Source organism: Megalobrama amblycephala, linkage group LG6 (assembly GCF_018812025.1).
Source record: "Megalobrama amblycephala isolate DHTTF-2021 linkage group LG6, ASM1881202v1, whole genome shotgun sequence".
Lineage (NCBI taxonomy): Eukaryota > Metazoa > Chordata > Actinopteri > Cypriniformes > Xenocyprididae > Megalobrama > Megalobrama amblycephala.
Genome location: NC_063049.1, coordinates 8,927,871 through 8,942,475, shown reverse-complemented (window position 1 = coordinate 8,942,475; position 14,605 = coordinate 8,927,871). Strand labels below are relative to the sequence as shown.

Here is a 14,605-nt window from a genome sequence, read left to right as displayed (position 1 = left end):
TCTCACAAAAACTCATTCTGTATGATTTATAAGCCTTTTGAAAAATGGGGACATGGGGTAATGTCCTCTTAAGTCACCTCTTCTTGTAATACCTGTGTCATACCCATGTCATTATACACATTTGTGTCCTGATATGTTACAAAAACACACACACAAACACACACAATGCCTATATATTTCTGGTTCTTATTCTTTTCTGAACGTCTCGCAGGTCGATGCTGATGACAGCATGTGATCTGGGTGCCGTCACTAAACCCTGGGAGATATCATGCAAGGTAGGCGCTCTTACCCACAATACACCACAGCTGAGTGTGGAAATGAACACTACTGTTGTTATTAGATACAACCAAAACTAAAACTATTAAAAAAAAAGCTGAAAATAAAATTTAAATATCAGATGAAAAACTTAAATGAAAATTAACTGGGTCCAACTTTATATGAAGTGTCTTTAACTACTATGCAGTAACATTTGACAGAATGCTCTTATTGTGTACATTCATGGTTTTATATTGTACTTATATTTAAAAAATACCTGCATGCAATTACAGCTGTGATTAATTTATCTACAATGACACTGTTGACCTTCTCTTACTCCTTAACCAATCCTTAAACAGGCCCGGCACCATGAGGGGGCAAAAAGGGGCATTGCCCCCTCAACTCTTATTTGTGCCCCCTCAGTTTCAATTTGCTTCAAAAAGACATTTATATTTTGTTCAGTTCAAATTTCATGCACTGATCTCTATGGAATATCCTTTCAATTATAATTTGACAAAGTGTTTTATTCATATCAGATACACATTGTGTATGAAACAATAAAGTTTACTCTATTCTTCTCCCAGTTCACAGGCCACTTACTTTTATGTATTTCGGTGAAAATGGATGAATTTACGTAATGTAAATCTGACAGATCCTCTGAATTGCTGTGCAAACTCATCATGTCATATCAACTAACATGATCATTATAAAGGTGTTTAAACGACAAAACACATTCACTTCCACATACTGAATGCTATCTGACATAGTGTGACTGCATGACGTGTTGCCAAGGAAATAATACTTTCTAAAATAATGTTTTAAATAACGGTAGCCTTAAAAAACTCACACTGGGGCCTCAGCTAGAATAACCTGTTAAATCACCTAATATAAAGTGTGACCACTAACAGAAATAAATAAGTGCTAAAAGGACTAAAACTGAAATAAAATGAAATTCAAGCTAAATAGAAATGTAAAAACTAATAAAAATTACAAACGCACAAGAAAATTACCATTTATATAAATTTAAACTGAAAATAAAATGAAAATTTAATATATTAAAATATATATTAAAAGCTAATTGAAAATATTAATAAAGAGAAAAAACTGGATATTAACGTGTGTCTCGTGCTTTCTCACAGGTTGCTGAACTGGTGACGAGTGAGTTTTTCGAGCAGGGCGACAGAGAGCGATCAGAGCTAAAACTGACTCCCTCGGTGAGGTCAACACTTTAAAACACCGTTGTCTGCAATGTAGATATGTTTAATTTTTTATTTATTATATTTTTTTTGTCTGTATGTCATGTGTACTTGTTAGAAAAAATGTGTGTTATTTAAGCTGTAAAGTTCAGGCAAAAGTCTTTACATGGTCATAACAGATTTTCAATTGTTTGTTATGGTACGATAAATTTTATTAATATATCATGAATCTGTAGTTTACACACACACACACACACGCACACACTACTACACACGCATCCATGTTTAAAAGGGAAATTGAATTGCTAGTGTTTTTCCGGTATATTTCCTATTGCTCTGGATTGTGAGGCTGCAGGAATCATTGGAAGGTCTTGAGATGCAGAGCTTTGAAGCTCTCTGTAGAAACACTCGCCTCAGGTTAAAAGTCTCAGTCTTTAGCTCAGAGTGTGTGGGTGTTTGCATGATATATTCACACACAGACCCTCTATCACTCTGCTGCAGCCCGCGCTGACACACACACACACACACACACACACATATGAAGGGTGAGAACAGCACAGGCATTATCAGCTACAACAGAGAAGTGCATTAAATTAAAGGTCTTGAAGGTCTTCAGTTTACACACACAAGCGCTGATCGAACAACACACTTTGAGTGTAATCGCATCTGTAGGTCGAGAAAAATGAAACGCATGAAAAGGTTTCTTTCAAGAGGGTCTGTGTCTGTTTCCCAAAGGAAAATGTTTTTGCTCTTTTATATCTCAGGATATTTAATGGCGATTCATTTGTTTCTTTAAAGTATCAGCTTCCTCTCAGTTGTTTTTTGTACGGTTACTAAAAACAAATGAGACGCTTGTTGACATACAGTAAGAGTATAGAGCGTAGTTCAGTGTTTGAGCTCAGAGAAACGTCTTGAGAAAGAAGTGCACTTAATTGTATTCATTTTACATTTGTAGTGTACATCATATCTTAAAAGTATATTTAAAAATAACTACTTGCAGATATATTAATGAAAAAAAAATGCCACTTAATTGTAGTTAAAGAGAGACACTTTCATGGCTGTTTCTTAACTCTAAAATACATTTAAATCATTATGTTTTAATAATCATTTTGTCGTGCTTTAAAGAAGTTGACTAACATACTAAAGCACATGTAAAGTACTTGATTATTATTTGAACTGTAATAACTTTATTCAATACTACATTTAAAGTTATTATATTTTAAATGTATTAAATTGTAACATCATTATAAATGTGTAATTACAAGTATATTTAAATACAGTATATACAAGTTTCAATAGAAATGATATTAAAGTATATTTTAGTTTACCATAAGTGCTTATCAGTACATTCAGCAGTAACTTTAACCATATTTCAAAGACAATAGAAGTAATTATGAAATTACATATACAGTAAAGATGTACTTAAGTCCTACTTAAGTGGGTCAAAAAGTAATTGCATGTAAAATGTAAAACTATTATACAGTTCCATTTAATCGTAATTAACATGCAATTAATTTTAGTAACACTTTAGTATATTCTTTTATTGTATGTTATTTCCTCAAGTACTCTGTTTTTCACAAGGGTGCATAAGCAAAATCTCAATTTGTTCTCCATTTATTCTCATTTCCATCTATGAGAAACAACTGAGAACATACAGAGGTCACTTCAGTGATTTTGTCTTCTGTTGCAGGTTTGTTCAACAAATATTTATTCATTTTGTGTGTGTGTAATAGGCGATTTTCGACCGAAACCGCAAAGATGAGCTGCCAGGGCTACAGCTGGAGTGGATTGATGGAATCTGTGCCCCGCTGTATGAGGTAATGCTGGCCCACAATGCATCACCAACAGAGGCCGTGACTGGCTGATTAAAATGTGCAACTTGCATTTAAGAGTCATAGAGGGTTTTCCCCGAAATACATAAAAAATACGTATTTATACAAGTAACTTAAAGCAGAAGTGTGTAATTTCTGCCGCACTAGAGTCACAAATGAAATTGCAAAAATAAAATCCCAAACATTGCAGCCATCTTTTGTTGTTTAGTCAGATAGATCGATGTCCAGATGCACTGGTTGAGCCGGTGCTGCTGTGTCAGGCTGGTCTGGATGCTCAAACAAAAACAACAATGTTTTCATATTAATATGAGTGCATAATTCATTGAACACAATGAATTACAAAATTCAACTTTAACCCTGTGATGCCTGACATATGAAATCACAGTCTGAGAAATCTCATTTTCTAAAATAAGACACGTTTAGACAAATTATTTAAAGTTTGCATGTGTTTTTTAGTGTCATATTTGATATCTCAGCATTTTATGGTTCATATAGTATGATATAGTAAGAATATGGAGGAAAATAGTTTTTAAATTTTTATTTAGAGGCTCAAACTAAGCAGAAATATATAATTTAGTGCAGATGCTGATATTTATACTGCAAGTATGAAATTCTGATAGTTTGTAAATCAGTGAGATCTTTATAACAGTATAGCGACTAATCACAAAATCATATATATATATATATATATATATATATATATATATATATATATATATATATATATATATATATGAAGACTTCAGATGCAAAAGCCTCTAAGTGCCGTCTGAAATTTTCTTCTAAAATAAGCATTTTAATCAAGCTCATATGTTATGTTCAGTAATTTCAGTTTAAAAGCAATGAAAAGGACCTATTAATTGCCATTAAAGTGGAATTACTGAACCTAAACATACGAGCTTCATAAAAATGCTTATTTTAGAAGAAAATTTCAGATGGACACTTTTGCATTTGAAGTCTTCAGATTATATTATATATATATATATATATATATATATATATATATATATATATATCAGTCATCTATATCTGCCAATAATATGTCTTAGTAATATGATATTAAAATGCTTAGTTTTATGATCAAATCTCTGTAGTTTTAAAACATATAATGCAATGCAATAAAATGACGATTGAGAGATGAACTAATAACGTTCCTCAAAAGCCTGATGATCATATTTGATTCTCACATTTGAACATGATTTTTCTAAAAATGGATAATCAAGTAAACCTCAGTTGCTTCAGTCCAGTAAATGATCTTGAAATATATCAAAGTGATTGTGTTTGACAGGTTTATCAGCAGTTTTGATTACTTTGATAATTTAGAGATAGAGTACACTTTATAGGGTTAATAGAAATCTTCACAATCCACATTTTCATGGACACTGATCCTTCTCTTCAATCTTCTGCCTGTACGAACAGAAACATCAGTCTAGCAGTCCAGATCTCAGAGACAGGCGTAACAACGTCATCCACACTTATATGCTCTAATTCCTGCATTACTCTTGATTCTCAAAGAAAGAGAGAGACAAAGAGAGAAAAGAACTGTTAGCTTCATAACAAAGTGAAGTACATCATCAAAATGCATTATTCACATTTGATTCATACATGCAGGACATTTTTTTTTAAACCAACCACTCAAACTTTTAAAAATCAACTGCATAAATGAAATAAATGAGAAGCCGTTACGGGCAGAGAGGATTTCTTCTTTGTATGTGTGTGTGAGTGTGTTTAAATAATACTGCCATCCACACACTCTGTGGGAGCAGGAAATGTGTGGGAGTGTTTTTTGCCTTGACCCTTCATACACTCTCTCTCTCTCTCTGTTCCTCTCGTTTTACACTGATCTTTCATTATTCCTCATTTGCCTGTGTCCAGGTCTGTCAAGCTCAAGGCCGTCACCATGTTTGAACATTGACCAGTTTATTTTTTGTCTTAAGGAGGAGTCTTAAAGATTAAAATATACTTAAACAGTTAAGAAAGTGTATGTGCATCAGTGTATTAGATCTGTGCATCAGGTCTTAAAGTGACAGCAGCCTATTAAACCTGCTTCCGTCTGTGTCATTAAAGGGTTAGTTCACCCAAAAATGAAAATTCTGTCATTAATTACTCACCCTCATGTCGTTCCAAACCCGTAAGACCTTCGTTCATCTTCGGAACACAAATGAAGATGTTTTTGATGAAATCCGAGAGGTATATGAGCAATATAATCAACACAGACTGTTGAATAAAGTCGTTATCTTTGTTTTGTTTTTGCACACAAAAAGTATTCTCGTCCCTTCATAACATTAAGGTTGAACCACTGCAGTCATGTCGACTGTTTTAACAATGTCTTTAGTAGCTTTCTGGACCTTGAAAATGTTGATTATATTGCTGTCTATGGACAAGTCATATACTTCTCAAATTTCATCAAAAATATCTTAATTTGTGTTCTGAAGATTAACGAAGGTCTTACGGGTGTGGAACGACATGAGGGTGAGTAATTTCATTTTTGGGTGTACTAACTCTTTAAAGCAAAAGTAACTATATTGTGATACATACCGTTATTGTGAAATTAAATTACTCATATCGTGATTTAAGATTTTGATCATATCGCCTGCCCCTATCAAGTAGTATTAAATGTTTAGCTACTTAAATCTTACCTTGCTCTCTTTGACTGTTAAAACTGAAGTGTCGCAAACTCATCTTCTGTGAACGCCCAGCTTCTTTCATTTGATTGCCATCTCAATCATTTTGACATAGACGAGCGCTGTTGGACCGCTGAGGCTGATCGGCCTAAAGATGAATCTTTTAAAACTCTTTGTCATCCTCACATCAAACAGAGCTGTGTGTAATGAAGTGCAGATCCATGACAGATTGACCACAGAACTGCTGTGCTGATGTTTCCTTTTTCAACCCTTAAGCCTGGCCAATAATAACACGTGTATAAAATTATACTAATCTATTCACATATTTTATTATGTTTGCATAGCAAGGCCATTAATAATAATGATTATTGATGTGCAGAGTATTATGCTTGCTATGTGGGAGGGACAATGAATCAATTAGCTCATGTTTAGCTTTGATTGAAAAATACAAATTCTTAAAGATATTTTGAAGGATGTTTTTGGCAATACAATAGTAGTAATAATAGTCATTCTCTTCTTTTTTGTTCTGCAGGAGAAAGTCACATTGATTTGGAATAACATGAGTAAATTATGACAGAATTTATGTTTTGGATGAATTATCCCTTTTTACTAATATTCCCTGCTAAAAAACAAAAAACGCTGGTGGCTGTTTTTAGAGGAGTTTTTTTCAGCTGATCAGGCTGGGAGACCATGTTAAACCAGCTAAGCAGCATTTTCTTTTAATGCATATTCTATTTTATTATTTTTATTATTTACACAAACTTTAAGATGAACAGTAATTGGTGTGCTGGTGGATAACAGTCAGATTTTCTGTGTGTAGAAACAGATAATTCATCACAACATTTCACTGGTCCATGAACAGTTCTTACAGCACATGGCAGGATTATGACAGCTGATCATTGAGAGACTGAAACAAACAACCGCTCATTTATTCAGTGTTCAATTCCTCACTTTAATGCTTTACAATGTGTGATGTTCCCGAACAGTGAAATGAGAGATAGTCACAAGAGTCTGTCTCCTTCTGTTTCAATGTTATTACAATTTCTATTGAATAATAAATAGGGGACCTTTTCCAGTAATCTTACTTAAAATTATTTAAATTTTTATTTTAATTATTTTTTTCTAGACCTGGAAAAGTGGTGTAAATGAATAAAACCTTAAAACACAATAGGCCATTTTTTTTATGCCAAATTATAAAATATTTTTATTGAGTATTTTATTGGGTAAAACATTGTTGTGGACAATGGGGGGCCATGGAGTCAAAAAAGTTGAGATTATTATAATTGTGATATGAAATTTTCATAGTTTCATCTCTAGTTATGATGCACTAAAACAACTATAGTTATGTGTAGACAAGTACTTTTTTCCATAAATAACTGTATTCTTTGATTCTGTTCTTTTCTCTGACATTGAAGGGTGACGTGTATACGAAACTCTTCCAGTTTGGATTTTTGTTAATTTGAGAGTTATGATACATTATTTAAGAGATTCAAGTATTGTATAACATGAGTAGCTCTCGGCCACTTTCATTTTTAAAAAGTAGCACTCAAATGAAATAAGGTTGTGTTCTTAACTCTTTCCCTGCCAGCGTTTTTTTTTTTTAAGAAAAGTAGCTAGCCAGCGGCAGCATTTTTGAAACATTAAACGGCATCATATGCTGTTTAATGTTTGATGATCGTGTTAATTTACATGTGTGTCAGCAATGCTTCTATCGTTTGTTTCTGCTTCTTCATCTGTGTTTTGATCAGGAGATTCTGTACTCTTTCAGAAGATGTGTAATAGCGCCCCCTACCATATAACTGCAGTGAAAACATGGATTTCCTGAAAATTCCGTCATGGCAGGGAAAGAGTTAACTTAAAGGGATAGTTCACCCAAAAATAAAAAGTATCCCATGATTTACTCACTCTCAAGTCATCCTAGGTGTATATGACTATCTTCTTTCAGACGAACACAATCGGAGATATATTTAAAAATATCCTGGCTCTTCTAAGCTCTATAATGGTAGTGAACGGGAGACGTGATTTGAAGCCCTTAAAAACGGCATCCATCATTATAAAAATAATCCATACGGCTCTGACCCGACGCTCAACTTATTGATGAATGCGGAAGCGCAGAGGATAGAGCAAAACAAAACACCGGTCACTAATTAAAAGTCTAAAATGAGAAATTTGAAAGAAAAAATGTCGGAGGATTTTGATATAAGAGAAGAGGAGCTTGAGTTTCTTGCACAGACCTATTTCTTTGAACCGTGAGAGCCGTTTAAGCTTACGATACTGCGTCATACTTCGCGTCAGGGGTTACTCTTGTCGCGCAAGTTGACTTTATCAGTATGCGTACGGTCATCTGGCAGAAGCTAGTTATTACGGTTAATAAAGTTTTAAATATGGATATTTTTCTAGCAAAAACCCATCATTTCGCTTCAGAAGGCCTTTATTAACCCCCTGGAGTCGTATGGATTATTTTTAATCCATACGACTCCATTCACTCCCATTATAAAGCTTGGAAGAGCCAGGGCATTTTAAAATATATCTCCGATTGTGTTCATCTGAAAGAAGATAGTCATATACACCTTAGGATGGCTTGAGGGTGAGTAAATCATGGGGATCATTTTAATTTTTATGTGAATTTTCCCTTTGACTTGTGAAAGTGTGAAAGTAACACCTACTATTTTCAATACTATTTCTAAACACTAACTCTATGAACATAGTCAATCAACTCTTTCTCTCTCTCTCCAGACTTTTGCCAAATTAAACCCTAAACTACAGCCAATGGTTGATTTGATCAAGGCCAATCGTGCCAAATGGGAAGAGCTGCACCACAGACACCAGCGCAGCCAGGAAACCACCAGCTCTGGTAGTCCATGTAGCGTTGACGACACCACAACCAGCTGCAGCTGCGCAGGCATCAGCGACGGCGGCCCCTTCCATTCTGTGAGCTAACTAGGGGAAACTATGGCCGGTTTTGCCACACGCTTCTCTCTGACCCGCAGCAATGCAGACGGAAGGAGTTTTGACCTCTGCTGCATGCTTCAGACCAGCAGCCATTACCTCACTAGTGCCCTCTATAGGGCATTTGCTCAGTCTGTGAGCACTTCAGGCAAATGCGACTGAGTTTGCGTTCGTCTCCACAGTGCAAAGACTGCACGTTTAGCTAGCAATGACTCGTTAATGTGGAGAATCTTAGGGATGTGTTTATGCCCAGGAAGCTACTTTAGGGCTAGCATGCTAACTTAGAGACTCTACCGTGTGTGTAAGCTACTTTCAACAGGGACTGTTTAAGGAGGATTGCCGCCATTTAAAAAGGTATTATAGCGTATTTTTCCCTTTGTAGCTTTGATGATGTTGAATGAGCACATATCCTGAGCACTGGAGCTCGGTTCTGTACTGTGCATATGTCATGTGAAGGAATGACTAATGCAGGATTTGACTGTATTTTTTGCCTTTGTAGTTTTAGCTGATGTATTTATTCCAGGATCAGGGGTTTGTGGAGCCGCGGGGCTCTTGGCAATGCTTGCAATGCAAATCCACTCCAGCGCTGTACTCTGTGCCTTGGTAAAACCCCATGATAATGCATGCATCGACATCATGTTTCTTTCTAGATTATCATGGATATTTCCTTAAGTCTTGGGCCTGTTTCACATCATGCAGGTATGCAACGGCACACATCATGAAAGTTCTGTCATTTACTCACACTTGCGATGTTCCAACCTTGTTGAAAAAAAACGGCATATGCTAGGTAGGTATGTTTTGAAGCATGGCAGCTGGTTTGAGCTGGTTTATGCTGGCCCTTAGTTGGTTATAAGCTGGATCTGGTTGCTTAGGACCAGCTCATGACTAACTAATGACCAGCATAAACCAGCTCAAACCAACTGCCATGCTTCAAAAGGACACAAAAGCACCCTAAAGGCTCATTCGCACAAGAATGATAACTATAATGATAACTATATTAGCCTCCACACCAGTGGACGATATTGTTCTGTTTATTCTAAGTGTGCTGCAGTTTTGTCTTCTTTCGCTTAAGCAGGATGGATTCTGATTGGCTGTCAAAGTTTTTATCGTTCACCACCTGAAAAAAAAAAAGTGATAAGTGATTCCAACAATATTGTTTCTCTGTGCCATTATCATAATAGTTGTGGTGTGGACTCTTGCTATTCTTTTATAATTAAAACGATTTTTACAACTATATCTTTACGGTTATTGTTATAGTTATTGTCATTTGGTATACACAGGCCTTAAAGGGATAGATGACCCAAAAAAGAAAATTATCCCATGATTTACTCACCTTCAAGCCATCCTAGGTGTGTAGGACTATCTTCTTTCAGACGAACACAATCGGAGATATATTTAAAAATACCCTGCCTTTTCCAAGCTTTATAATGGTAGTGAACAGGGGACCTGTTTTGAAGCCCAAAAAAATGCATGAATCTATCATACAAAAATAATCCATATGGCTCCAGGGGGCTAATAAAGGCCTTCTGAAGCAAAGCAATGGGAATTTGTTAGAAAAACTTCATTAAAGTAAAATAACTAACTTCCGTCAGATGGCCATACGCATCGATTTGTGCTGGAACAGTGACCTCCGACCTCATGCATGATGTAATGATAGGATAGAGCAAAACAAAACACCGGTCACAAATTAGAAGTCTAAAACGAGAAATTTTAAAGAGAAATGTCAGAGGATTTCGATATAAGAGAAGAGGAGCTTGAGTTTGTTGCACAGCCATGTTTGAGTCTAAGCTTACGATACTCGTACATCCTACACATACATTGCGTCACGGGTTGCTCATTTGGTGCGAGTTGACTACATTTCTGAAGCCATTCAATAGCTTTGTGTGGGTAAACAGACCAAATCCAAATGATTTAAGCAGTTTATTGCTGTAGTTTTAATAACTTTTTGGATGTAAATGTGATGCCTCTCCTCATGTAAATTATATTTTATGATGATAAAGTTGGTATTAATTCTGACCGGCCAACTGCCTGCCAATAACCATTTCGTAAATTATGGCAGTTATTAAAGGAAATACTTAATATAGTAACCCTGAAATTCAGAGCCGCAATTCTATAATGTACTGTAGAAGAAACATTGTCAGTGTGCTGTAGTACTTATGCTGGAGTGAAACAGGCCTTAGATTCCCTCATGAAGCAGCTCAGACTAGGGCTGCATCTGAAATCACATACTTCCCCACTATACAGTGGACAAATTACAGTATGTGAAAAGAGTACTATGTCCAAACAAATTCACAGTATTCATAAAACGTCCCCGGATGACCTACTACTTCCTGCGGGATTCTGAAGCGCACATACGGCGGACACTTTACTGTACCATGAGGCCATAGGAGAGGATTTGTGGATGACAGTGGAACGACGCAGCTGCCGCCGTTAATGGGTCACATGATAATGATAATGGCGGACATAGTACTTCCGAAATTTATACTACACACATCCATACTATATAGAACATACATACACAGTCACTAGGTAGTTACTTAAAGAGTATGTGATTTCAGACGCAGCCATGGTGCGAGAGAGCGATTATGTTCATCAGCCTCTCATCTGTGCTTACTGGATTACCTCAAACTTTACTCATCACAGGCCCACACAGAACCTGGAGAAAGATCGGCAGATTTCCACAGACGTTCTGCGCATCTTCCACCCCCTTGCATGTTTGGTTATTAAATATTTTGGCAAATTTTCAGCTACTATGTAAGTGCATTACTCTCTTCCACAGACCTCCACTGCTTTTTTCCATGAAAGAGCAGAAAATGTGGGGGAAAATGTCTGCAGATTGCATCTGGGTCTACTACTTCTAACTTCAGACTGCTTTTGTCAGTCACCTTTTTTCATTAGTGATCTTGTGAAATTGTCAGTCTAATCTGAGACATGTATGTGCCTTTACTAAGTAAAAAAAAAAAATAATAATAATCTTCTTTACTACACACAAGCATTCATTTCATTCTGTTCTCATCCTCTCTACCAGCTGGATGAATCTCACAAAACCTGTCAAGAACATGTCCAGTCATATATTTCACTCCAAAAGGGAGAAATAAGAAAGCCTATATTTGCATAAAGGATCATTTAGGACCTTTAAGATTTTTGGAATCACAACATTTTCTTGACAAGCACAATGTGTCCAAAGGTTGTACTTTTGATTTTGTTTGTAATTCTCGTTATTTTTGATGATTTTATTTAGATTCTCATTATAATACAATTATAAGAATCATCCTGTCACATTTATTATTATGTTCTATATATTTAATCTGAATACTTGATAATATACAACAACAATAATATAGTAATTACAGTAATGATTTTTTATTTATTTATTTATTTTTTTTATTCCTCATGATCAGTGATTCACTTTTTCATTTTTTTGTGAGATTTATCAACATACAATAGATCAGTACCTTGAAAATTTACCAGCGTTACATCAGAAATTTGTGCCATCCAGTTGGTTTCTGGAGATTTTATATTCATTAACACATTCATTCATGTAAATGTAATGCTTTTTCTTTAGTTACACTTGTCATCATAATTCAGGATGTCTAAGTCCACATTTGAGGTTTATGTATGACATACAAAAGTTCACAGGTGGAGAAAAACTAAATATCTTTAAATCTAAATGCGAAATTCTCAACACAAACCTGCCAGGAGGGTAACAAATGGATGCTTATCATCCGGTCTCCGGATTTCCTGAGTGGAGGGGACTATACCATAGTATTTTGAAGAAAAAAAAAAATAAAAAATTGGATGGACTGGTTGTAGGGAGCAACTTGTGAGCTTGTTTTCTAAGCTAAATTCACATAAGATGTAATTACACAAGTTTTTAAATTGCTGTTTATCCATTTACTGTGATCAAATATGTACTATGCTAAAATCAGCACTTCCAACACTAGAAGAAAAGGTTCTAGAACCTTAAAGGGTTCCGTCAGGCGCTTCATATTTAGAACCTTTTAGGAGATTCATTTTATGGATTTATTTTTAATTCATTCGTTTAGTTTTAATTCATTATTATTTTGATTAAAGGGGTCATGAACTGGATTTTTAAAAAATATTTTAATATGTTCCTTGAGGTTCACTTATGTTAATAAAGTTTTTTTGCACACACACTCAAACAAAAATCTACCTTCATTCTGACCCTTTGTCTGAAATTATTTTTAAGGCACAGCTCATTTAAAGGAATAGTTCACCCAAAAATGACTAAATTCTGTCATCATTTACTCCCCCTCAAGTTGTTCCAAACCTGTATAAATTTCTTTGTTCTGCAGTACACAAAGAAAAATCTGCCTGGTTACAAACATTCTTCCAAATATCTTCCTTTGTGTACTGCAGAACAAAGAAATATATATAGGTTTGGAACAACTTGAGGGGGAGTAAATGATGACAGAATTTAGTCATTTTTGGATGAACTATCCGTTTAAAGGAGATGTGCCTTAAAAACAGATAATTTCAGACAGAGGGTCAGAATGAAGGTATTTTTGGGTGAACTATCCCTTTAAGGCTTGTCAGTAAATGACCATTGTTATGATTGGCTAACGTCATTATAGGAAACAGTATCAATGCCCACTCACTATTGCATATAAGTGTTTTGAAAATATTATCTAAATAAAACTGTCATTTACAGACAAATCATTATGAAATCATTTACTTACGGTTTGTGATGGAGCTGCTGTCAGATCCAACACAGTTGGCTGCTTCATCTTTCATCAGAGTTTCTTTGTGAACTCTCCATTACACTGTGCCTTGCTGACAAAACAAAATGCTCTGAACAAACATAATGATCCAGGACGGGTTAATTCCCTGTACAGCCGCTATTTCCTTGTCCCCAAGATGGATGGTGGCCTCAGGCCCATTCTCGATCTCAGACGTCTGAATCGCGCCCTCATGAGACGGCCCTTCAGAATGCTGACTATCAAACAAATCCTCACGCAAATTCGCCCCGGGGATTGGTTTATATCTGTGGATCTGAAAGATGCCCACTTTCACATCCAGATAGCCCCCCAACACAGATCGTTCTTGATATTCGCATTCAAGTGGTTGGCTTACCAATATACAGTCCTTCCTTTTGGAATCTCTCTAGCTCTGTGTACTTTGACAAAGTGTGTAGACACGTCTCTTTCCCCTCTGAGGCAGACAGGAATTCGCATCCTCAATTATCTTGACAACTGGCTTCTTATAGCCCAATCAGAACAGGAGCTATGCACCCACAGATCCCTGCTCATCAGTCACTTGCAAGACTTGGGTTTCAGGGTCAACTCTGGCAATAGCTCGCTGCTTCCCAGCCAATGGATTTCGTTCCTGGGAGCAGTCTTCGACTCAGCCCAAATGAACTTGGCTCTCTCAGGAGCACGCCTTAAAGATCAGGAGCATGGTGGCCTCATTCAAAGCAGAGTCCTACCACCCCCATAAGAGGTTTCAGAAGCTCCTAGACCTCATGCCGGCAGCTTCTTCAGTCATTCAGCTAGGATTGCTCCACACGCGTCCACTCCAGCTCTGATTGAAAGGCCTTGTCCCAGCCCATGCATGGTGCACGGGGGGCACATTCTCAAGGTCACCCATGGCTGTGTCAGAGCCCTGGTACCTTGTAAATTGCCACGCTTTTACCAAAATGTGGTGCTGCTGGGTCTAGTTGCAGGAGGAATGTAGTTGTGACAGATGCCTCCAAGACAGGCTGGGGTGCCCTGAGCGACGGCAGAATAGC

At 36.3% G+C, this 14,605-nt stretch overlaps 1 protein-coding gene across 1 annotated transcript in view; it reads left to right on the top strand.

The window, feature by feature from the left end:
- The window catches only part of pde11a (phosphodiesterase 11a), a 75,166-nt gene extending 65,215 nt beyond the window's left edge, over positions 1–9,951 (top strand). Inside the window, exons 17-20 of the mRNA XM_048192841.1 lie at positions 212–275; positions 1,395–1,469; positions 3,185–3,268; positions 8,644–9,951. Of these exons, the coding sequence (XP_048048798.1) occupies positions 212–275; positions 1,395–1,469; positions 3,185–3,268; positions 8,644–8,847 (427 nt within the window). The 3' untranslated portion in view covers positions 8,848–9,951. The remainder of the gene's footprint in view (positions 1–211; positions 276–1,394; positions 1,470–3,184; positions 3,269–8,643) is intronic.
- Positions 9,952–14,605: the final 4,654 nt, after the last annotated feature.